Consider the following 26,221-nt stretch of genomic DNA (forward strand, 5'->3'; position numbering starts at 1 on the left):
ATACGTAGTCACAAATGTTACGTTTGAACATTGTTCTTTGCTAGCAGCAGGATTACAAGAAGGAGATCATTTGAGGACATATATACAACTCACTCACGGTATGCCATCAGCGTTATCGTAACCCTCCAATGCCGATCCTGCGAAGGGGAGAACCTGAATGCATGAATATCACCTACAAAAATTTACAAAAGAGACCGACAAAAAAACAAAAAGCAAAAACAAAAAACGACAACTCGGGGTGTTTCAAACTTTAAGATCAAGATGTTGACATCTACGCTTTCACATACCATTAAATATTTATCCTAACTATCACTAAGAACAAGAATAATTTAGAAAAAAAGAGAAGATAGATAAAAGAAAGAAAGATCAGACAAGTGCACTGGAATACCAGTTGCACGAATTAAGTTTGATGACATTACATTGAAAAATTCTCTTTATATTGCGGACACAGAACAATTTCAACATTTCGCCCTTGGCTACGACTTTCATAGCATCTGTCCACATCATTTCAAAAAATTTCCCAGTCGACATCGACAAAATCCCTCAAGCCTGGACATCATCCAATATTTGAGTCATGGGCGCCATTAGCAAAACAGCTGGCTGTGACTTTGCACTCTGCTAAGGGTAAAAGAGAAATGTGTCATCGTAGTTTAGTAATGCAACAGGTTTGAATGAATTCTGTGAAACGCTTTCCTGTATTCGTGCCTTAACCTGTCGCAATTTTGGCAACTGCATTTCGAATCCGACCTCCAATCTAATGACGTGACGATCTGATCTGTGCATTCTCAAACGGCTGTGCGTGTTAACACCAAGTTTCTTTCTGGTGCCTTCTGTGGTTTTCATGTTACCATGGTAACGAGACAAACGAACGGACAATAAAACCGTAAAAACCAACATATGCCTCTTGCATCACTGCATGGAGGAAGAATTTAGAAGTAGAGTCTCTGACAACCTACGAGGTGGAGGCAATGAAAAGAAAAAAGTGCTAAATTTCGATAAATTTTGATGATCAACACTCGTATGTCCATAATGATGCAATATCATCGTTGAAGGCTATTGACGTCATGCAGAATAGGCGAAACTCATCACTTTTTGATCTCCAGACTGGAGCTGCGGCATGTGAGCACCGCTCACTTCTGCTTCCTGCTCAAATTTGACGGTCGTTATGTGCATGAACCGCGGTGCTACGACGCTTACCATTACGGCGACAACTCTTTGTTTGTGGGAGCATGTTGTGCAAACTCTGAAGGTACTGCATATTAGGCGACGCAGTGGAAATGGCCGAGATTTCCTTGCAAGTCCGACAGAAAATGTCAATTTCCTCATATTGCTCTGCGGAAGGTGAACCCCTGATGGGAAGAATAAGAAACGTTTCCACCTGGCATTAAAGCGCTCTGAATTATACGTCCCTGACAATTTCGATAAACTCTGCACATTGTCCTTCAGGGGCTTTAACTTCTGATCACGCATCACTGCATCGATAAGCACAAAATGCTTGTTTTATATTTAATTTTTGATTTCCTGTAACCAGAAGAGGGGGCAAAATTTATTCCGCTAATAATAAACAAAGCCCTGACAAGCATCACCAACGGATTCACCCTGGATGTTCATTTTTCTCTTCAACAGGGAGCACACAACTGCTTTGTCAATTGATGCACATCTCTTTGATCCGTGTGGTGTCTTGGGTACCTAACGTACGCCCAGCCAAGTTTCCAGTGAGAACGGGGGAGGGAGGTGGTGGTCGCAGAGCAGGTGCCCAACGGCCGGAACTAGAACTGGAAACCATCTGTCTGGATGTTGGTATTGGTGTCGAATTGGAACCCATCTTGGTTGGCCTGAGGTGCCAGCGCAAGGTCTTCCTCATCCAGCTGGGGGAAGAAAAACCCAGACCAAACAATGAACAGACTTTCAAAAGAGAGAAACACAGTTGCAGTACATCTTAATAATCCAACACATTTGCAAGTAAGATATTTGGCAAACACAACAGGCAGTTCTGAAACTTGTCGCTCTGCATAAAAATGAAGATATGACCAGGGCACCCTTTCAGGAAAGTTGTCAGTCACACCACAAAACAATTGATTGTTCTCGAGGTTAATCTCCGACACAATTTCAACTGCCCTAGCTTAGTTCAAGGTATGAGGTAGTCGAGGTATTTCCTGTCATCAGACGTGAAGAAGAATGGATCAAAAGCGCCATGTAATATTTTCAGAATGGTGGAAAGTTTGAGTAGGAGCAAGCACCAACTACAGTTGAACCTCTCGTATCCGGACAAGTTCGGGACTGGGGCTCATCCGGATAAGGGATTTGGCCGGATACGGGAGACTCAATGCTTTATACATGTACATATACATACACATGTACTGATGTAGCCCATTGTGGTACCACATGTAGTAATGTGTATACTGCAACCTTTTCATTGTTACCCTCAGTAAACAGACCCCAAAATAGAGGTTCGTGTTTACAAAATGAAATCATTTTCTTTCATGAATTCTTGGGATGATTTACCTAAATAATTATTAAGAAATGTATCAAGTAGATCTTGAAAATAAACAGTACGAGTCGACGAAATAACGCTTCAAAATGCGATAATTTGGGGATGTTTGGGGGTGTTAAAATGTTTGAAGGTAAGCAATTTGGAAGGAAACTTGATGTAATGTATGTTAATCATGTTGGAAGTAATATGTAATTCATGTGTGTTTGTGTAGGAGTTCTCAAGGAGTTGGGAATCCCCCTTTCCTCCCGTAATTATAAAAAAAAATCACGGCGAGATTGCGTCCGTATAATAGAGAGATCCGGATAAAGGGAGGCCGGATAAGAGAGGTTCAACTGTACTCACCCCTGAGAAAAACTGGTCGATGATCTCATAAGCCAGCTTGTAGATTGCCTCGGTTTCACTGTGCTGCAGCATCTCAATCTTGTCCAAGCCTTGGGGGAGGGGAAAGAGAAAACAGAGGATTTGATATTGTAGTGGGTATTTGTGGTGGGTATCTGAGCAAGAGCATGTACTTTAGAGCGCGTATACAAACCTCAAATACATGCAGCTCCAACTCCTATTTAGTTTGTTGACCCTATCTGCAAAACGATAAAAATATCTTTCAAAAACCTATAAAAATTCCGGATCACTACCAAAATTTAATATCTCTCCCTTGTGTCAATATCAACTTTTCCTGCAAAGTTTCATCCAAATCCGTCCACAACTTACTGAGTTATTTTGCACACAGACAAAATAAACAAACAAACCTACGCTGATGAAAACATAACCGCCTTCCTTGGCGGAGGTAATAAATTCAAATTCACACTGCACGAAGAGTGTGATTGCCGAAAACTCCATCCCTACAACACATTAGTTTCTATGACATGAAAACCCTCAAACACATCCTGCCTTCTCGGCATATCCACATAAGCATACCTTAACCCATTGAGGACAAGTCCCGAGTATACTCGGGCAGGTGTCCATAAGAAATGCGTGTTGTAGCAAAATCAGTCCGTCCTCTACGGTTAATGAGTACTGCTGCTAGCAATATTGCCCTAGCATTGCTGGCATAATTTGGTCCAGCAATGCAGCAGAGGATCATAACAATCACTAAAACGCAGACGGCAGACGTTTTCAAAAAGTGAGCAAGTCCCCAAATTAGGATGATGTGCATGAAGCAGCTGTGACCCTCACCTCCGCACTTCTCGATCATGTCGGCGATCTCGTGGTAGTTCTCCCCAGCCATCTTGAGGATGTTGTTGATGCCGTCGATGCAGACCTGGACCACCTGGGCGTCCTTGACGGTCAGCAGCTTGCACAGGGGCGGGATGACACCATGATGCACCAGTACGGCCACCTGTTCTTTGTCGCCACTGATGGTCAGGTTGCTCACCGCCCAGGCGGCCTCCTTCTGGGTCTGGAAGTCACTCTGGAAACAATCGGCGAAAAAAAAAAAATAAACACAACGCATGTCATATTCCCCTTCTCCCCAGTATGTTTTTTGATTCTTATATGATGAGTATGGTTTGAAAAAATACATATATACTAAGGAAGTATTATAACACTACAATTCACTTTCATTGTTACATCAAAAGAAAAGATTACATTATACGTGTACAAGTACAAGTTATGACAAGAAGGTCTTTTATAAACTTTCGTGAACATTAGCATATAAATCATTTAAAAACAATAAGAATCACTTTAATACTGTTATCAAGGTATCAATTTCCTAGGTCAATGAACTCAATGAAGATTCTGCGATATTGCTACACTTTTGCCTGTCCATATAAGAGGAAAGGGCAGCAGAAGAGGAGCGAGTCAAGGATCCCATGGGGGACCGTCGGTCCTCGGAAGCCAGCTAACCTTGTCTAGATGCCTAATGATCTGTGGTATGAGACCGGCGTCCAGCACCTCCTGTACTTGCTTCTGGCTGCCTGCTGTGATGTTTGATAGGAACCACACAGCCTCCTGCAAAGTATAGAACGAGAATATCTCCAGCGTATCATATTCTCTTTTCTTGTTAACCCACGCACTCATGTCCTTGCTACAGAGAACATGGGATATTTCAGAACTTTATGAGCTTCAAGAAATTTCATGCATTCTGATTGCAAGCATACAAATAACCAGACAAAGGACAAGTAATTGAAAGAAACGATAATGAAGGAATTGATACTGGGGAAATCTAAAATGTTCTACTGAGATGTGAAAACATACAGAATTCCAAAAGACTGAAAATCATCATTGTTATTCCTATCATAAACAAAATGTCATGCCAGTATGCAACACTGAAACCATCTGACCCCAAACCATTATTGCATTTTAAAAAGCGCTTTCAGCAAAACACATTTTGATGCAAAAGCTCTCACCACTGTACATTTATGATTATTTGCACTGCACGCGAAGGGGAAAGAGAAATCAAGCCTGGGAAGACACATTACATTATTTCATTAAACTTTAAGGAAATACATTAACTACTACAAATCAAGAAACTTAATACCCATATGAGAATGAAAATACACATTTGTTGACAGATTATGCAAATATAAAGGAACAGAACAGCTGATATGATTTAATTGACCAGCAAACCATTACAACAATGAATTACACTCAATGTCATACTTTCATTGCGCATAAAGTCAAGTCCCCCCCCCCCCCCTCCAAAGTGATATTTCTCTCTGCCTCTATCAAAATATTGGAAATTCAAAGATTGATATAAAGGAGGAGCAAAGAATTTGAAATCAAAAGGGATTTGAGATGCAAGTCATACCCCGAGTAGTCATTCATTTCCTTAACTCTTTATGTGCCATGGTGTAAACCCCATGTGTGCCACATTATTCTGAGACACCAACGTTAACACACCTTGGGAAAACATTCTGTTTTTCAAATTCATGTAACTTTTATAGATTTCTGTTAAGCTGGACACGTAGTGAGCGAAGTTGTAGAGAAAATGCCAAGCTTTGTTTTGATGTAAATTGTATGACAAATCTGTGATTGCTTTTCTTTCAAATGACCAGGAACTACCTTATGGTAACAAGACATGACTTTGCACACAAAATAGTGACAGGAACTTACAATTTACACACAAATTCAGTTGGGAACACCGCTTGCTAATCAATCACCACATAAAATGCATGCTATATGTGAGAGGAACGAAATCGCGAGAAACGCTTTCTTTGTATTGTGGCATTTGGCAATTTATCGAGCGGTTTGGGCGGGTTTGTGCATTTGGGCAGAATATGCGAAGTTGGCACGCCATCGACTGAGTCGGCCGTGCGAACATGGCACATAAAGAGTTAAAAAAGTTATGAGAGGGTCAGATTTCTTCAGGTTGGGAGATATTAAAGTAAAATAATTGATAAATAGAACAAAATTAAATCAAGTGAAAGCTCACCCTGATAGAACTAGTTTAGCATCGACTGAGGCTACTGTACAAACACAGGTAGGTTTGAGACCATAAAACTCCACATAACAGAAAATCCTGATATGTTTTATCTGTGCCATGGTGTCAAGTCATTCTCGATCAGACAACCACAGACCAAGTGAAACCAAACACGAGGCCTGCCAAGGTGCAACCAACTGCTATACTACGGGGGGAATGAAGGCAAAGCGACAGGGATAATGGCTATCTTCGTCACTGGCCCTGGATTGCCCAATGACGACCGTCACGGAGGGATAGCTTTTTTGTTCGGAACGGCAATTCAGAGCCTCGGATGCACTCCTTTTTCAGCAATGCGTTGCCATCGGCAACCTTCAGCCCTGCATTAGCTTGCCTTCTGTCAGGGGTAGGGACATAAGAATAAAACTACATCCATCACTGGCTTTTAAAAAAAAAAATACTACACTTAACCTAAAAAAACCTTGAATCAAACACTTCAACTCTGCAGACTTTAATCCTATCCTACGACTAAAATTACGCTAGATTTGGCAGTGGCACCTTTATTTCGTCACTTCGAGAATGCACAGGCTCATGTCACCATGGCTCCATCACGTATCACGATCATAACCTCCCAAGAAAACTCTTAGCAGTATGGCGTCCCTTTCAGAAAGTCCTTGGAATATACATTCATTACTCTGGTTCTCTACTGCACGTTTCACAACCTTCGCTGTTTCATAATTCCCAACGCCTTGTCCTTAGTATGCTAAAATTAAACACACTCAAGCGGTGCACGGTAGAACAAATTTCTTGTCACCCAAGTAAGAGTTTCTCACAATATCCTCCTCTACGCATTTACCTTGTTGATTTTGTCCTTTGAGTGGTCGAGGAGCGAGGGAAAGTATGCCAGTGCGCGGTTGTCCAGGACAACTTGTGTCTGATCATCGGTACCGGTCACAATGTTACCTACTGCTCTTAGTGCTGCTGTCTGTTGTGGGGAGGGAAGAACAGGAACGATTTGCTGTGGATATTATCATCTTTGTAATCATTTTCAAATTGGCAACTCTGAATTTCACCGTATATTCCATGTTGGAGAAAGATTAGATGTAACTGGTTAATTTCATTAAATGTGCATAAAATCTGAAAGAGATTAACAAAAATTTGCCAATTTGACAGAAAAACCCAGAAACTTTATAAAATGTGTTGCCAATTTGAGAACAAATCCTAGATTCAGTAATCAAGAGGCTCTAGAAAATCCTGCCACCGAAACAAACGTAATATAAATGAACAACAAAGAGTTGAAATGAAAGAGCTGTTTGCACTCCTGAAACAAGTTACTTATGACACACTGACGATGAATAGCAAAAACCATTACAGAAAGATACTGCACCAAACCACACAAATGTGGTTTCTGGGACTGTGATAGGTTTAAAGGGAATTCCAATTTGCTGTGTCTCGGTTGTACAGACTTGACATGTAATCCATAAAGAAATCTCTTTTCATCTCCCTCAGAAACACTTCATTTAACATGGCTACTTGACACACAGAGACATGGCAGACTCCCATATTCATTATGAATTGTTAATGATGAACACAACATTTACATCCAGAAAAAATATGTTAACGCACTTCACTGATTATAAGAGAATTACAAGTGACAATTGCTATATCGCATGATTTTACGCCTCTCCAGTTATATACCACGCATATTTCCCCTTTTCATTTGTATATCCATAAATTTCATTTATCATATTCTGTAATGCTGACATATATATATACTTCTATTTTATGTGGAAAAAATGTATTTACAAGTTCTATTGAGACGGGAAAAAAAAACTAAACAAATGTGAAAAGAATGTTGAATGAATACATTGCAGCACAAAAAAACAAGGAAAAGTAGAAATTACGCGGTGCGTAAAATATGTCCCCGCCGGAAGTAGCATTTAGTATCAAAATGTACAATATAGGTCAAAAGATCAAGGTCAAAGGTCAAAGAAGTCAAAGGTTAACATTCTGTGTAGAAGTTTTGAAGCCCTCAGCTAGTGCCATCACATAAAGCAACGGAATCGAAATCCGGTTAGAAATGGCGAAGGAGTAGCATTTTGTAGCCAATGTACAATATAGGTAAAAAATCAAGGTCAAAGGTCAAAGAAGTCAGAGGTCAAAATTCTGTGTAGAAGTTTTGAAGCCCTCACCTAGTGCCATCACATAAAGCAAACGGAATCGAAATCGGGTTAGAAATGGCGAAGGAGTAGCATTTTGTAGCAAAATGTACAATACAGGTCAAAAAATCAAGGTCAAAGGTCAAAGAAGTCAAAGGTCAACATTCTGTGTAGAAGTTTTGAAGCCCTCACCTAGTGCCATCACATAAAGCAAACGGAATCGAAATCGGGTTAGAAATGGCGAAGGAGTAGCATTTTGTAGCAAAATGTACAATACAGGTAAAAAATCAAGGTCAAAGAAGTCAAAGGTTCAAAATTCTGTGTAGAAGTTTTGAAGCCCTCACCTAGTGCCATCACATAAAGCAAACGGAATCGAAATCGGGTTAGAAATGGCGAAGGAGTAGCATTTTGTAGCAAAATGTACAATATAGGTCAAAGGTCAAGGTCAAAGGTCACGACTGAAATTCTGTGTAGAAGTTTCAAAGCTCCCATGTAGTGCTATCATATAAAGCAAACAGAATCAAAATTGGCTCATAAATGACAGAGAAGTAGCAAATTGAAGATTTTGATCACACACGGACGCACACACGGACGGACGGACGGACGGACGGACACACGGACGGACACATGGACACACACACGTACGGAGCCCGTTTCATAGTCCCCTGCTCGAACTCGTTCGGCGGGGACAAAAAGTGGAGTCAAAATAAAAATTATGAAGTAATCCTTTTTTATATGATCTATACCTATAACTTTTGATATGGTGAATGTCATAGGGTTTGTGCTCCATGTGCATGGAGGCAAAATAATTCTACTTTAGCTATTGATCCCAAGTTATTCGGCTTCGAGACGGCATCCGTATAAAGCATCACGTCAGGCATTTCACACTCACACACATGACCTGTGAAGTCTTACCTGAACTTTGACCTCTTTGCTATTTAATAAGGGCACCAACGTTGGAACAATGCCGGAATCTATCACCATCTGGATCTGTGTGTTTCCGCCATCCGTTAGATACGACAGCGCCCACACTGTGTCAACTAGTATCTGCATGGGGTGTAACAAAGAAAGAAGAATTGTAGAGCGGTGGAAGGGAAAGAATTTCACGAGTCAAATGTAGGATTGCTAAAAAACACGACATGGCTAAGTGAATGCTGCAGGGCGTTGTGGCTGCCAGGTCCATACTGTATGTGCTAAATACTGGTACATACAAAATTCCAGTGTCATTACGCATTCTCATTTAGAGATTGATATCTTATTTCTAAAGTGACACACCATTGTGTAAATCTGTCAACAGAAATTGCACTTTTTCATGTACAACTAAAGACGACAGTTCATCAATTTGGAATAATTCATAATTTCATACATAAATTGTTATGTTTTGAGTTGTTTTTTCATTGCTGTTAATGTTGTGCAAGTGTTTCCGAGAAAAAACCCTCTCATAAAGGTCAATGGACTCCGTCTTATGACATCACACTATGCCTGAGAACAGAGTATGCTGATGTCAGTTAATAAAACTTTATTGATGATGACTCACAGATGCAAACGACACACAGGCCGGTCCAAAATAGGTAAGGCACTTACACACTTAAATATATACAATACTTTTTTTTAAAAATATTGTGTCAGGTGGGTCAGAATAGGCTACCACCCCCCCCCCCCCTTCTTCCCATAGCCTGTTTGAACTGACACGACAGTCAATACATTTAGTAGACAAAACCGTGATCTCACATTTGTGTCTGAGTGGTGGATTAGTGCAGACAGGGCTGGCAGGATCTCGCGGATGGTCTCGATGGGCGGCGAGGGATCCTTGTTTCGACAGAGGTTGACGATGACCCATGTGACATTGCGCAGGAAGGAGAGAGGGATGGTGGGATTGATAAAGCTGAGCAGGGGCCTGACAACGCCCTCGTTTATGCAGTAGTCCCGACAGTGCGGTCCGTCACCTTGTCAAAGAAATGCGATCCAGGGAAGGTTAAGTGTCAAGATGTTAGCCAGACATTTCAGTATCGTTACCATGATCAATACATAACACAGTGCTCGATATGCTCGACGGCCCAAGGCCACTAAAAATTGATGTCGGGGCCACAAAATTTCCAAAAAGACAATCTTTTTGTGGCTCAATCAGGCACTTAAGATTCAAAACATTCAAAATCTTTTTTGGGCCACCAAAATTTCAGATTTGAAGATTTTAGTGGCCCGAATGGATCACCAGAGAAAAAAAAGTTAGTGTTGATTCCTGCATGTAAGCTCAATAGGAAAATGCCTGAAACTAGCAAAAGTCAAGCTTTCATCAAAACTTTTGTACCCTACTTAGCTTCGAGTGGCCTGTAATCCAACATCACAGCCATGATGCATGGAGCTACTTCATTTTGTGTGAAGTCTAATAATAGCCTCCTGGCTGAGACAATGTTAACCAGTCATAACATTTGATGAGTGGGCTCAGAGCCTTACGAAAGGTCATTGCGCAATACAGAGATTTCATGCTGCTTCTATTTCAGCAAAGCACAAATGAGCAACCAGCAACAATGGGTGGCAAACATGTGACCGGCTGGAATTCTACCCAATGGGAGTCAAGTGACTGGAGTAACAACATGTAAATGAAATGGGTCTACATCAACTTGGAACTTAATCCTTTTACTTTTTATTTCTTTTGTTCAAACTGTCAACATGTTATCAACCCTCCATACATTTTGCAAATTTGGACTCGTAAGATAATTCCACAAGTGCTTGAATGCACAACAGAAGACCACCTCTGAGAAGTAAATACAGTGCACTTCTGTTTTTCTGCAATATTTTGAGAATTATCAATTTCACAAATACCACCTGACTTGTAAAATTTGTGAGGAGAAAAACAATGTAAATACTAACTGTACTAACAATACTTCTAAACGGAGCAGAATGATAAGAGTACTCGAGAATTTAAATGCCTCCACTGGCACCATCCAAAGGAAGAGCCATCAAAAGTGTTTGCATCTATTCTACACGGCAGATACCTGTCTCGAGTGGGGCCATATGATGAAGTGCCCATAAGTGTTCTGGGTTTTGTTTTGTTTTTTTGTTGCTGAAAGAACACAATGCCACTACATAATGCCGGGTACTCATCCATCGTGATAAGTGTTGACATTTTCTTTCTAGCCAATGCCGCATGTCATGAAGAAATTGACACACATTTCCAGAACTGTCTGACAGCCGTGTGTTTGGAGCATTTCAACGATCACCTAGCGCCCACGCACATACCTATAATGTTTCCAAGGGCCCAGACTGCTTGCTCGGCGACGTTCTGATGGGGGGAGTCCAACAGGCGGAGAAAGAATGGTACGGCTCCGGCTTCCACAACGGCAAGCGTCTGCTTCGATGTTCCGGATGCGATATTCGTGAGGGCCCACGCAGCTTCAAATTGTAATGATGGGCTGCGAAGGGAGGATCAGCAAATGGGATGACCAAAGTTATCCTATTTACAACCCTCTAGATAGCTACTTTCAAGCATCGGTCCATAGATTCTTTGCTTTTATGGCTGCGCGACTGCATCTATGGTCTCTAGGAGATATATGTCTCTGTTGCTTGCATTCCTTTACATAACTTCCTTCAATAGACACGTACTGCACAGCACATTTGTGACCAGAGAAATCTGAGCTGTAAAAGTGTCAGATCTTTCTATTTCTCAATCTCTCTGTCTATGCAGTTGCTGCACAAGCAACTGTCCATGAGTATCGATAGACATATTGCATACTATCTATAATCATAATATCATCCAGCCAGTCAGTTCCTCTTCCTTTATCCACTAGACTGCAAACCGCTATAGCTCAAAAACATATATGTTGATTTCCAGAGGTTTGCACTCTGGGAGATCACAAATTTTTTTGATAGCACAATTCAATTTTGCTTTATAAAATAGGGAGCCTGCATATATTAGCACTCACTGTACATCCAATCAGAGTTCAAAAGCCTATCTTTCTTCATGAACAGTATTTCATTTTGAATAAGAATGAAGACACTAAATACTGTAAACACAAATTAGCACAGGCATCTCCGAATCTATTTCTCTTTCTACTTTCTGCCAATATACAATGTAGTGTAAGACAATGCATCTTACTTGTCTCCTCTTCCTAAACAGTTGACTAGAGCTGGGAGTATGCCAGATTCTATTAGATTGTCGATGGGTGGGTTGCGGTCGCTGGACAGGAGTTTCCGCGCTGCTTGTACTGCGTCGAGTTGTTTATTGGGTTCCATGCTCTTGGCGTTGACAACAATGTCTGAAATGGACTTATTTATCTGGAAGAAGATCACAAGTGCATATATCATGAAAAGGAAATGTAATTGAGATGCAAATGTAAAACCAGAAATTTTCATGTGCATGAAACTTTTATCACTTTTGCAAGAAACCAAGACCCACAAAATAAAAATGTATGCAGAAGTGTTTTGTCTACACAATGCATTGAATGCCAGTGGCAATTTGCAAAAATTTCATACTGGGAAAAAGGCTGTCAGTTCCAATTCATGGCAGTCGCATGCCGAGAATATTTCTGGCTTTACAATATGTCATTTGCTCAGGGCTATTTTTGTTACAACACCTTTTATAACTCCTGATGTGTTTGTGGTTGACACAGAGCATGCTACACAGGATGTGAACTGCATGTCAGAGAAACTATTACTAGGGGAAAGATTCCATCAAAGCAATTAGTCTCAAATATGATCTCACTTTGTATCAAGATTTCCTGCTTTACAACTGAATGTAACATCACTGTCACTGGCACTGAAAAGGAACATATCAATTATATTATACTGAGCTCTATATCCCTTTACACAAAGTCTGAAACTGATGATTATATACAATGTACAATACAGATCTGTATTACGTACACTGTACAAGTAATTCAGGCTCGTAACTTGAGTGAAGTATGATTATTCTATCTCAAACACACAGCTCTGCACTAGCATAATTAAAAGTCATGAATCATCAAATTTATAGATAATAAAATTTTGGAAAAGAACAACTTTGCATGCTACCTTATCAGCACTATCAGATTAGTTGGTTGATATGACAAACACAACACAAGCCTGCATCATGTATACGCACTTCATAGTTATGCGATGGATTAACAACTTTTTAAAACACATACATTATATACATGTATGGTGTTCAAAGAAATTAAGGTACTGCCATCAGAACAGAAATTGACTTGTGGTAGGGGTGTAACTACAATGTATAATATCCCCTTCAATAACATTTTCCCCTGAATTAAATTTTCAATATCATGATTCTCATACTTATGAACATGTAACTGTTTTTCCCTTAAAGTCCATGAATACATGTATCTACAATGTAGGTGTATACACATACTGTACATGTACAACATGTATGTACACTGTATATCTGTGCAATTTAAACTTTGGTTGCCAGTCAGATTTCAACAATAATTTTTTTTTAAACACTTAATTTCAATCAATCAATCAATCAATCAATCAATCAATCAATCAATCAATCAAAAACAGATACATGTACATGGGTTGTATGTTTATAACAACAACAACAACAGAAAAATGCACTGTACATATGTTCTTGTTGCATAGTGTGGTAGACCAGAATGCTACACTGTACATGTGTAGATATTTGTGTTGTTGGTTTTTTTTTTTCTTTTTTTTTCAGGTCTGAAGTGGATGTTACAAAAGATGCTTGACTTCACATGCATGTTTGATACAGTACACTGTTCACTAGTGTACAATGTACACTGATTTTGTGCTCACAGAAATGAAGATTATGCAAAATTTTGCGTTGAAAAGCTACTACTGTATGAGTTCAAGAAGAACATGTACGCTTACATACATTCTTGGACCTTTAAAACGTAACGCCCCATATCTGCTTGTTATGTCTTTGAGGCAAGTATACTAAGTGGGACACAGAGGACCGACGTGTCAGTTAACAATATGGTTTCCATTTTCTCTGACATACTGTGACACTTGGCCCATTTTCACTTTCTACCAGCAGTGTTCTCAGTGAATCTAAAAATCCAGCTATAGCCAGTTGTGCTCATGGATACATATCAAGTGATGTATTTATACAACGAACATTTCAAATAAAAATTGTAATGAACGACAGCTTCCTTAACTAACAAGAAAGTGGGTAGTGCAAAAGTATAATCATTTTTGTGATGCAAAATTAAGTTATCATTATATATCAATCAAAATTTACAATTGTAAGTTATTTGTATTTTCTGACTATTTCCATCTGTTTTTCTTTTGAGGGCAAAGGGTTTCAAATTTGAGTTTTTCAAGTGAAATTCTAGTCATATTCAAGGAATCATGCCATTATAATTATGTCCCTAACACAACACGTCTATTTGCAAAACGTCTGCACCTTAATTACAATCTTAAGCCAGATCAACACGTCCAAACAAGAGAAATTATCTTCTATAGGATGCGAATGGAGCAAAGAGGGTTGCTCATATCAAATGGCTTTAGCTTTTGGGAATTTACACCATTACTTTACGGTGTGAAATACTGTAAACATGTATATATGCCATGTATCTACTGGAGTGAGTCTAGTTTTTCACAAATCGGGACTAACATTTTTGCAAGTGGCTAAATTTGCAATCATGGAGTAGAGCAATATACAAAGAAATGTACTATGTATGCATGTATGCATGCAACATTCGTGTCGGGGTCAGAGTTAATATTTTTGTGTATCATTGCATTTACGAAAATCATCAAACTTGTGAAATTCGCAATTTAAGTAACAAGCCTGTGAAATATATCGTCAGCTGAGAACAAGAAGGGCACTATCGCATTCTAAGATTTGAGCGTATATAAAAACGAAAGAATCAATCTTTACGAAATAAAAAGTTAATCTAAACAAAAGTGGGTAGATTTATAAGCATTATTTCAAATATACAGTAGGGTAAAAGAGCACCTGTGTGGTTTTAATTTTTCACATCTTACTGAAAATGCAAAATTGACATCATAATGTAGAGGAGATCGAGCTCTAAAAAATCATACCAACAACTGAGTACAGTGGACTTCCGTTATAACGAAGACCTCGGACCAGCAGTTTTCTATCAATATATCAAAATTTTGTTATTTCAAACTGAACAAAATCAACAATAAAAAACATAGGGTTGATAAAATCGCGCCCTAAATGTTTATGTCTTTGTAACTGGAATTTTGTCAAAACCATGGTCGTTAAATAACGGGAGGGCACTGTACCCCCCAAAAATTGCAACAAAGCCCTTCTAGTTCTCCACTGATGATACTGCATGTAGAGTAAAGAAAGGTCTTTTGTCTTACTAGGGGTGACTCCTCCTCTGAGTCTGTACTTTCAAGGTTTGGGACATTTCTCCTCTTCAGCACCGTCTCTTCCCGCTTGTTTTTCCTCAGCTCCACCGTCGTTTCCGTCCGCCTTCTCCTCATCTCCTACGCACACAGGGAAGATCAAAGGTATCAAAATTTAGCTTTCTGTCCATTGTATACACACACCTTGAACATTTGACAATGACATTATACAACTGTAACTATTGTACATATCTGAAGGCAAGTGTCTAATGAATTGGTTGCATCAAATATCATAACTAGATACATGTCATAAAACACAAGTGTACGCCTGCAACCTGACAACTTTTGTGTACATGTACATCTGTTTTAGACAATGTCTTGTTTTGGCACTGAACATCATAAATACAAATACACATGTACAATGTAAGTGTACATTGTACATGTACAGTATACAAAACAACAACAATTTACCAAGAGAAACATCATCTTGTACACTTGTATGAGTTACAGACATACAAAATATGACAGCCACATGTGCACAAATTTACACATGAACATAATAATAGACATGTGCACATGCACAAGCAAACAAACAAGTATCCAGTACTGTACAAATAAGATACATACACACACAAACTCAAACTTGTGGTATGTACAATACACTGTATGTAATATACATACTGGATTATACAAGATTTGAATGACAAAATAATGTTCAAAATGTCCTTTTGTTACACGTTAATGAAGACTCCACAGCAGTTGCATTGTTTTGTATAGATACTGTACATGTTGCACCTGTAGGTCAGCCATGATGTGTTTGAGGCATATTATCCTAAAAGAGTTTGTGCCCATTGACTGGAAAACTACAGCAGGAAAAAATGGAGGCAGACTAAACATACAGTGAAGTACAATGTTTGTATCTAATTACTACAATGGACATTACATTTACAATAAAAATGAACAGAGGGTGTACTACCCAGTACACCCAGTACATACATCATGTACTGTACATTGTACATGTAAACTGTACACATGTACATGTGTACATGTAAATGTACAACTGCACATGTACAACTGTACCTACAACTTCTGTAAACCATGTATACATACAATATACAGGTTGTAGTACAGTACATGTACAAGGAACACAATCATGATGTCCTGAAAAACTACAGTATTTATGTAGGCAAGCTACAGTCAATAGAGAACTTCAAAAAGTTCAACCCTGTAGACATACAGTACGTCTGTTGAAAAAGTGAAAAATAATATCACTTCCGTCTTCTGACTCTTTCTATTCATGTTGTACACAATGTATTCTTCTGAATCACTGCAACCCGATTCCCAAACTCATTCTCCCAGTCATCAAAGCAGACTGTTAGTAGGGTGGTCCACAACTTGAAATTTGAGCATGTTGCAAACTCAGAATCTGAGAATATTGCAGAAATTGTCACAAGCAGGTAGTATGCAAAATTTCGCAGTATATCTCTCTTTGTGCTGCTTACATTCAATGTTCTCTCTCATGCTTTGCACACAAATATCTGAGAACCAGGTAGTTTGGTGTTTCTTATGGTTTGAACATGTTTGAATACATTTTATTTTGAGCTCGTTGCAAATTCTTGAGGATGTTGCACGACATGTTGCTGGCTTTTGAGGATGTTGCACAAGAATTTGAGCATGTTGCAGCGACATGCTCAAACCCCTCGTGGACCATCCTGAGACTGTTTACGTTGTACAACTTCAACTCTCATAGTTGGAAGTCTACACAACTGCCACATCTTTATTGCAAACCACTTCCTTTAAAGAGGAAGTGGTATTACTATACAATGTCACATATATTATGTGTACTGTACGTGTCACACAAAATTCCTTGCACAAAGCCAAAGTACGGCTTTTTGTCACTGCACAGCAAATTTTGGAAGCACCCCCTTTTTTATGTCAAATACATACTTTTCTTCCTTTTGGTTACGAGAAAATATACTAATTCCTACAATAAAATGTATCAAATTTTCAGGAAATAATATTTTTGCTCCAAAAGCATTATTATTATACCTTCTTCTTTTTCTTTTTTTTTTGGGGGGGGGGGGGGGGGGTAATAGAAACCATGTAGTTTCTAGGGTATAAATCTGTATTTGCTGGCAAAGGAAGTAATAGGCGATACATGTACAGGAATGGCGCAAAAATGAAAACATTTTATTTTTTGGCATTCTTTCAAGCATTAAAGGGGATGCCGAGTAACTGATCAGTGGGAATCAGTGGGAATGCTGGGGGATGATTGTTCCAATTCTTGTGGGATTCATTTAAGAGTACATTATATATATCTATTGTTCTGTGAAAATCATTTGCTTCAGAACAGTCTCATATTCAAGTAATGTGCAGTTTAATGCCCCGTCACTGTAAAGGTACATGTGTATGCTAACATTAGCACATGATTCAAACAATAAAATTGATGTCAACATCAATGGAATCACACTTATCCCAAGAACTTAGCATCTCCTTGCATCATATGCAGAAGATGATTGTGCAGTTACACGTAGTCTTTCCCTACTGTAGCTCCACGTCTTTAGAGTATGGAAAAGGGCTTGAAAACATGACCATTTTTTTAGATGCAGTGCCAGATATTTTGGGAGGTACAATATAACAAAAAAATGCCTGCCGAAGGTTAGCAAATTTGATTGAGGAGCGAGAATGTACGGGTACTGTACTTGCCACATACATTTTCTACATACTGTACACTCATTACATGCTCACTAATGGTCCTCACACTAATGAAGCTTTTATCAGTGTATTGTTTGCTAACATGATTTGGAAGTTTTGCGTGTACTCAGGGAAAAAAAAAATAATGCTGATATGACTTACTTGAAAGGTAGGTTTTAATTTTCTCTTGACAGAAACACCATTGAAAACTGACCCAAAATATCTTATATAATGTAATTCTCTTTTGAGAAATATGACAAAGTTCATCATCCACTTTTTATGGAATTTCAAAAATGGACAAAGATGCTACTGACAATATACAATGTAAGTTTAGAAAATATTCTCTACTAGATTCAAGAAATCATATCTATCATCTATCATGTCTATAGACTAATTATCCCGATTTGTAGCAGGGTGCCTATCTGCTGCAGAAGCAGTTTTATTGAACATCAACGACAATGCCAAATTAGGTGCAAGAGTACTCTCACTTCCCATAACACATGCTAGCAACTCCTGCTTCTGTTCTATGCAAGCGGAACTAGGCACATTCGACACTCTTTAAGCTGAAAAACAACTGGAAATCGCCAAGAAAGCCTATAAGGTCAGTAAGTTTGCAAGATACTAATCGGTTTATTTAAGGCTTAATAGATTAGTACCAACGCCAGGGAACACTAACTTTTTCTTTTGGTGACTCGACAATGAAATTTGGTGGCCTGATCGGGGAACCAAACCATATCTTTTCTTAAAAAGTGGTGGCGACATCTATTTTTGGGGTGCAATGACATTTGTTCCTGTGACTACTGCTCAAACAAAATACACCGAACCTGCATGCTAAGCCAAGCACAAATTTTACCAATAAAAATATCCCTAACCATAATGTTAATCCTCACATCAAACCAAACCTAAAAGTTGTACAAATAGTGATTGGGTTTAATATTTCTTCTGACTCTTCCGAAAGGGTGAAAGATCTATAGTCGCATCAAGTGTTTAAATGCCGCAAACCAGGATAATTACATGTACATGTAGTCTATCATATGGTTTTATAAAATGGGTTCAAGAATGTAGCCAATTGGAAGCGCTGAAATGAGTCATGTGTGCTTGCATTAACTTCTCACTAATGTTACATGCACGGCCTGACGTCACAATGTTTACACTAGCAGTGCGCACTCAATCAGTTGTTACAAGTGCGTCGCACGCTACTATACGCACTGGTTATCCTGTAAACAACTTCTAGTTCGGGCTGCCGGCCGGCCTTTCTTGTGTGTGGCGTACGGATACTCTTATACGTACAGTACTTATATGTGCGGGATTTCCGAGTGCGACGTGCGTAAATGTTTGGGTCCACAAGGGTACGTGAAAAATGTTGTTACAGTGTTAGTTTTCGACCCATTTTATAAAACAAATGATGCACAGGATTATTTCGTGGCGTTAGTGGAGATGCAGCTCACTCTTGGGTATTTACAATGTAGTGCAACATGCACTCGGCTTCGCCTCGTGCATGTTTCACAATTGTAAATACCCTCGAGTGCGCTACATCTCCACTAATGCACTCTATCCTGTGCATCATTTGTATACTAGCAGATTTCTAGATGCTAATGTACAAATGTACTTTCGCACCACATTGTCAAATGATTTCTAAACATGCATAAACTCACACTAGATATTCAATAATCCTGAACTTTGCATCTGAGTACCCAAAGTCTGACAGAAATTACCATATGACACTTACACAGGGCTCGACACTAACGGTGGCCCAGGGCCACCAAAAACGCACATCAGGCCACCAAAATTTCAGAAATGAAGATTTTGGTGGCCCGATCAGGCCACCAAAAAAAGTCGGATGTTTGCCTTTACTTTTGGAAATGAACAGCGGTAACAATTGGCTCCGTAGATGATACTAAAATAAATGTCGGATGTTTGCTTATACTTTTGGAAATGAATACGGGTAAGATTCAGCTCCGTACCGTGCTAAAATTAATGTCAGATATTTGATTTTGCGTTTGGAAATGAATAAGGATAGCATTCGGCTATAATATAATAATAATATTCAACTCTGTACGATCATAAAATAAATGCCGAATGTTTGGTTTTACGTGCGAAAGTAATAACAATAAAATTCAGCTCCAGAAGATGCTAAAGTAAATGTCGAATGATCCTTTTGACGTTCGGAAGTGAATAACAATAATATTCAACTCCGTACGATGGTAAAATAACTGCCAGATGTTTGCTTTTAAATTTTGAAATGAATAACAGTAACATTCAGCTGTGTTCGATGGGAAAATTAATGTTTGATGTTTGCTTTAGACGTTTGCAAATGAATAGCAATAGTATTCAACTCCGTACGATGATAAAATAAATGCCGGATGTTTGCTTTTACGTTCGAAAGTAAATAGCAATAACATTCAGTTTGACCACCTAAATATAGGCATCAACTTTTATAATAATCTATAAGCCTATTTGCTAAATCTTAAAACTCAGAATAACGGTAAGATGATTTAATTTTCTATTCATTTATTTTAGACATGGGTATCTGGATCACTTCAGTAATACTTAATATTTATTTTTCTATGTTTAGTAGGTCCGATTTAGTTTTCTTATGTTTTTTCTTGATTTTTTTTTTCGAGCCACCAGATTTTACTTTCTGGCCACCAAAAAATAAAAATCAATGATTTTGGTGGCCTGATCGGGCCACCAAAAATAAGTTAGTGTGGAGCCCTGCTGACAGATTGTACATTGTATACATGTGTCAGAATCACTTGATCACTTGAAATGCAGATCTGCACACAGGCAGTCGGTACAGTAAAGATATGTTCAGCACGTTACAGTAGATCGTTTGAACTGAATGTACTAATCACAGCGCCTTTTTCTATGGTGTCTTTGAAAAGCTGAACTTGTTTTTCCCTTTCCCTCAAACAAGTCTTGTGACAGCAGTTGTATACACAGCAGTTTCAAGAGGGTGCGTGAGTGCATCCCCTAAATCTTTTCCTTTCTTGTCTGCCTTTCGTTTCCTTTCATTTTCATGTATTCCTAACTTTCCCTTCTCTTTCTTTTACTCTTTGCTTTTTTCCTCCTGTCAATTTTCTCAATACTATAAAACATTTAAATTTTGTGAATTTTGCGAAAGTCAAGATTTGCAAAATTAAAATGCATATCCTATACAATGTGAAAAGTTCTTGTCTTCACTATATGCACTGAATGCCAGTGACAATTCCCCAAAATGTCATGTTGCAAAAATACATTTAATCTTACTGGACAGTATTCTTTTCAGTCGTATTTCCTGCCCATCACTCTATCCTTGGCTTCCTTCTGGTTATCTTTCCATCTACCCTTCCTTTCTTTCTTCTCCAATGTATCTTATTCTTGTTTCTTTCTTGTGCATACATCTTTTCTATCAATTTCTTTTCAAGCCTATGCAATACTATTTCTTTCCTTCGTATTCATCTTTCATTTCATTTTGATTCATTTCTCTTCTATTCTCTTATATTATAATTTCAATTTTTATTTTTTCATTTGTTTTCTTCTTTTTAAATATAACCATCTCTCCCTTAGTTTCTTTTGTAATATAATTTTCTCTTTTCTCTTTCCTTCCTTAAAGGAGACCTCCGGATGATTTTCAAATTTTTACATTGGAACATACATAAATTAGTTATACTGAGTACAGCGTTTCAGGATTTATAATGAATGGGATGAAAAATAAGAATGTTTTCGAAATTTCTAACAAGTTGCAATGAACAAGGATGATGACATGGCAGCCTCACCATAAGAATGCATGAGATGTGGCTCAAAGAAGCAGAACAAAAGAAGGAGGCATGCATAGATTATACACAGGTGAGTTTGCAAGCATGCGGTATTGTAATGGAATGACACTGCTACATTCCTGAGATATGTGAGGCTTCTATGTCATCATCTTTGTTCAGTGTAATTTGTTTAAGGTTTTAGAAAATACTGTTTCTCTGCTTAAAAACCACAATAAATTCTACAAATCTATACATGAAGCTGTTGATTTATGTACTACATGATGTGAAGTTATGAAAATCGTCCGGAATGCCCCTTTAATCTTTTTATCCCCAGAATTATATGTCCATTTTCTACTTTGTGAATCTTTTTAATAGCAATTTTTGCTTCCCCCTTTTCTCATCATTTATCTTTAGTCTTTTACCCGTGTTATAATCATATTTTAAACAATCTTATTTCATTCAAACACACACCCTCACATGCACACAAACACACACACATGCATGCACACACACACACACACACGTCTATGGTGGAAACAGAGGACCTGTTTTCCCATGAGAATTTTACCACATAATGAGGACTCATTCATATACAGTGTATTACCATCCAACTGAGGACTTACATTAAAATAATGCTAATTGATGACCTACGTAGAAACATGTACCCCTACACGCAAAAGCATGAATGGTCTGCGTACCGAGGATGTCCTCGGTTCTCTGTGTGCTCTCGGTATAAATGTAAAGTTTGTATGTGTGTCCCCATTTCACACCATGGGTAAGTGCACACACACACACACACACACACACACACACACACACACACACACACAATGAACAACAATCACAACATCAACCACCACAACAAGCTCAAACCTCAATCGCTATCACTTGGTACAAGCTCTGGAGAAAAACATTTTTTTTAATAGAAAAAAAAAATAAAGATACCATACAAAATCTTGCTGTGATTGCTACATTTATCATTTAGTGAAATGACTTAATAGCAAACTGTAAAATCTTACTGAGCTCAATGCCTATGCCGTGAACATGTTTAGTACCCCCCATGCAGCACAGCGCAAAGCTGCGATTGAGCTACTGTATTCCGAAATGTGTTAAACTAAGTGTCAAAGTTAAATGGTGAATATTCCACTTGCTGTATACCGGACCTAACCCCGGGGCGCTCCTTGTACACAGTTATACTGTGGGAGCGCCCCAAGTTGAAAGAGTGCTGTCACTGAACGTTGGAAGACAAACCCAAATTTTCGCAGCTCTTTAAGTTATGTATTTCACTAGAAAAAGGCATACTTTTATACTCTACATTCGTTTCCTATCTAATTCTTACTTGCCGTTCACTTGCACAATTTTGAAACTGATCCCATGGTCTTGAAAAAAATGTTTTTCTACGAGTCCATCTCCATTCTCCCCGTTCCTCCTGGGAGCTCCCTTCGTTTTTCGAAACAACCTTTGCAAAGGCACATAGCACATTGGGGATATGAATATGCACGAAAGGCGCAGTGTTTTTCACCTTTGGACAAGGCCCTTTCGCTCTCACGCTGCCGCGCTCGGCTGGGATATATAAGTTCTTCATTCGCCCTGAAAGCAACGCAATACAGAGAGAAGGCCTTGTAAAAAGGCTAAATTACACTGCGGTCTGCGCATGCGCACAGGTTTCAAATCCGTCGAATGGAGCAGTTGTCATTCTCACAGATTCCTCTTGACCGGATCATTTAAAGTCATCAAGTTTTACAGAAAGGGACTACTGGAAGAACAAAAACGTTCCCAGGCAAGTGATATCAATAACTGAACCAAATCTGTAAGTATTCAAATTGAAGCAATTTTTAGTACGTAAGTTGGAATTTACCCGCAATACTAGCCCCTGCCATTACTCAATATCCTTCCCTACACAGCCCCAACGCTTCGCATTTGGCGTTCGGGCTGTATTTCGCAGTTATACCAGACCATGACGAAGTAGTGCAAAGGTACACTTGCACATTTCCACTCTACATCAAAAGTAAGTGCCGACACTAAACACTACAACAGCAACACGCATGTCTCCAAGAAGCTACTGTCACTTTTGCGATCGTAGAACTTCTACACCATGCACCACTAACTTGCAGACCACATCCATCAAAAACAATCAACATCATCAGAGACAGACAACAAAGTAGACACCCACTTGAAAATCTACACCCCACCCACCTTCACCCTGCTAGTGACGGGTGCGCATCCAAGGCATCAGGGAGTCCCGTTTCGCACAAAGCATCGCCTGAAGTACCGGCTGGCAGACTATGCTGTACTCGTTTATTTGCAGGGTGGCCTAGCGGCGCAGCGTTCGGCGTCATGCGATGCGTATGTCAAAGTCAAATCGCTCATAACCGATATGCGTGCATGTGTCAACGGCTACCCACGGAGGTGGAAGGAATTTCTGAATAATGTTAGACTAGGTTAGGTTTTTTTTTTTTGGTGGAATTCAACAAATTTAAATTAATGACGATGAAAACGAGGCAAGTTTGTTGCATGGCATTTGTACGTTTGTATGCAAACTTCAATGTATACAACTCCTATAGACGCACACACGGGTTTGTTCCCGCGCGCGCAGAGAAAATGCAACCACACGCAAACTTTGACTCGAGATCTACTGAAAATTGTCTTGCAGTGCCCTACTTCCAGCTGCCACACACCCGTAGCGCTGGCTGGCGCAGCTTAGGTTGTGCGTTGAAGAAATCGTTCATCACCTAAGCTTTCCAAAAATGTCAAACAAAATAATGAAGTTTGCATTTAATATAGGTAAATAGACAAACAAAGACAAAACTTAACGAACTTTCGCTGCAAATTTGGTACGATACAGCACAAATCATCGCAATTTGCGCTGAAATTCCGGCTTTCCGAAGGCAACTGTCACCTTCGCTGGTAAGTGGAAATCCTGTATTTTCGATACGTACCATAAAATGCCTGTTCATACAAAGTGAAAACTAATATCCTTCCACTCTATTGACACATGCACTAAAAATTCACAGCGATAGCACAACGATCATCCCGCATACAACACGTATGCCTATGGGGATACAGTGACGCACAGCGCACATTGAAATTCGGTGCATATACGCGGCAGTGGCAGCTAGGGCCATTGGCAGTGCCTACGTATACTGTTTTTAGAAGAAACGTATAAATGTTCATAAGTTTTGTAGTTGTGTTGAGACAAGGTTCCCCACTTTGAAGCTGCATGCCTCGACTGTCAGACGCTGTATTCGCACAATGTACTAACACTAACAGCATCTGGTCGGGCGAAGTGCCAACAAGATTTTCTTCTGCTGCATGCCGTTTATCTATGTTGTTGAATTGTGTGGCCAGGCCAGTACAGTATGGCCTCACTGTGCACTGCTGCTGAAGCTGCACATTCACACTTGTGATTGCACAACAACCCATTTGGCTCGTCACTGTGCACTGCAACACTCGACAGTTAGATTTTCTAGATTTTTCTAAGTTCTAGTTACTAGCAATTCTTGGTTATAGTTGTGCTTGATCATAGGCAAATTGGAATTAATACTGTCTACATTAATGTACAAATTTTAGGCACACGAGTTGAGGTAGCCTAGCTTGCTAGTCGGTCGTCACTGAACAAGAATCGAATCTATTATCGCATTGCAATTGCGGCACAAAACACCACTCATCGCCCACTGCACTGCGCTGCGCTGCGTTGACTCACTCACTTCCATTACAAACCATTTGCAGTAGGCCTATGCGGTAGGTAGCAGTGAGTGCAGTCTTGTGTAGAAACGGACTCAATGACGGTGCCTCACACAGCGACAGAACCTGAATTTACCCAATCTTTAACTTGAAAATACACATACTAACCTCCTGATCTCGCCCCTTATTCTTGAAGCTTTTGATCCTCCCTCCCATCGCGGGATCATCAATTGATAAATGCGACATTTTCGTTTACTACGTAGTGAGTTCCCTTTTCGACAGAGAATGACAACACCGGCTATATTGCAGTCACTTCCAAAATGCCGGCCAGACTATGACGTCATACGCAGTGCGTTCACTTTAGGGCGGTTTAAGAGGGAGATAGTGATTGGTTGAAGCAGGTAACAATTGTAAAGAGTAATTTCCTCGTTTTATGTTATAAATATCACACAAAATACATTATATTTTGCATTATAACATAGGAGAAATAATTAGTGATTGCTTTATGACAGATAAATGTATACATTATTTAGTATCGTATTTTGCACTACAAACATACGCTGTATGACTCACTAGCAATTGACCAATCGCACAACAGTTTCGTAGAAGTTGAAGAAACAATCTAAAAGCACGCACGATGCAGTCATAGGGTAGAGATAAAGGCAAGATATACTTAGTACACTAGTAAATGCAATTCATTTATTATACTTCTCAATCAACTACAGTATATTGTAAACAACGTGCAATTCATATCATATCATTAGTTATGAATGCGTTGTTTATGATTCCAGCTTACAGTACTCTCTTGAGGTTGAGCAGCATGTTATAG

At 39.2% G+C, this 26,221-nt stretch overlaps 1 protein-coding gene across 1 annotated transcript; it reads right to left on the bottom strand.

The window, feature by feature from the left end:
* Positions 1-638: 638 nt before the first annotated feature.
* On the bottom strand, positions 639-25,704 carry LOC139742996 (importin subunit alpha-3-like). The gene is made up of 11 exons (XM_071653503.1): positions 25,561-25,704; positions 15,293-15,418; positions 12,105-12,283; positions 11,249-11,421; positions 9,740-9,954; positions 8,924-9,055; positions 6,706-6,834; positions 4,337-4,441; positions 3,668-3,902; positions 2,837-2,925; positions 639-1,868 (listed from the first exon to the last, which is right to left on the bottom strand). The coding sequence occupies exons 1-11, from the start codon at positions 25,636-25,638 to the stop codon at positions 1,770-1,772; spliced, it is 1,560 nt and encodes a 519-aa protein (XP_071509604.1). The 5' UTR covers positions 25,639-25,704; the 3' UTR covers positions 639-1,769.
* Positions 25,705-26,221: the final 517 nt, after the last annotated feature.

The sequence above is a fragment of the Diadema antillarum genome, unplaced genomic scaffold, assembly GCF_040938485.1.
Source record: "Diadema antillarum isolate AM-2024a unplaced genomic scaffold, OU_Dant_1.0 seq00001041_RagTag, whole genome shotgun sequence".
In the NCBI taxonomy this organism is placed as follows: domain Eukaryota; kingdom Metazoa; phylum Echinodermata; class Echinoidea; order Diadematoida; family Diadematidae; genus Diadema; species Diadema antillarum.

Coding starts and splice junctions, on each gene's coding strand:
- LOC139742996 (XM_071653503.1), bottom strand. CDS start 25,638: ATGTCGCATTTATCAATTGATGATCCCGCGATGGGAGGGAGGATCAAA. Junction 11,422..12,104: donor TGTTTAGGAAGAGGAGACAA/GTAAGATGCATT, acceptor CTCCCTTCGCAG/CCCATCATTACAATTTGAAG. Junction 3,903..4,336: donor TCATTAGGCATCTAGACAAG/GTTAGCTGGCTT, acceptor GATTGTTTCCAG/AGTGACTTCCAGACCCAGAA.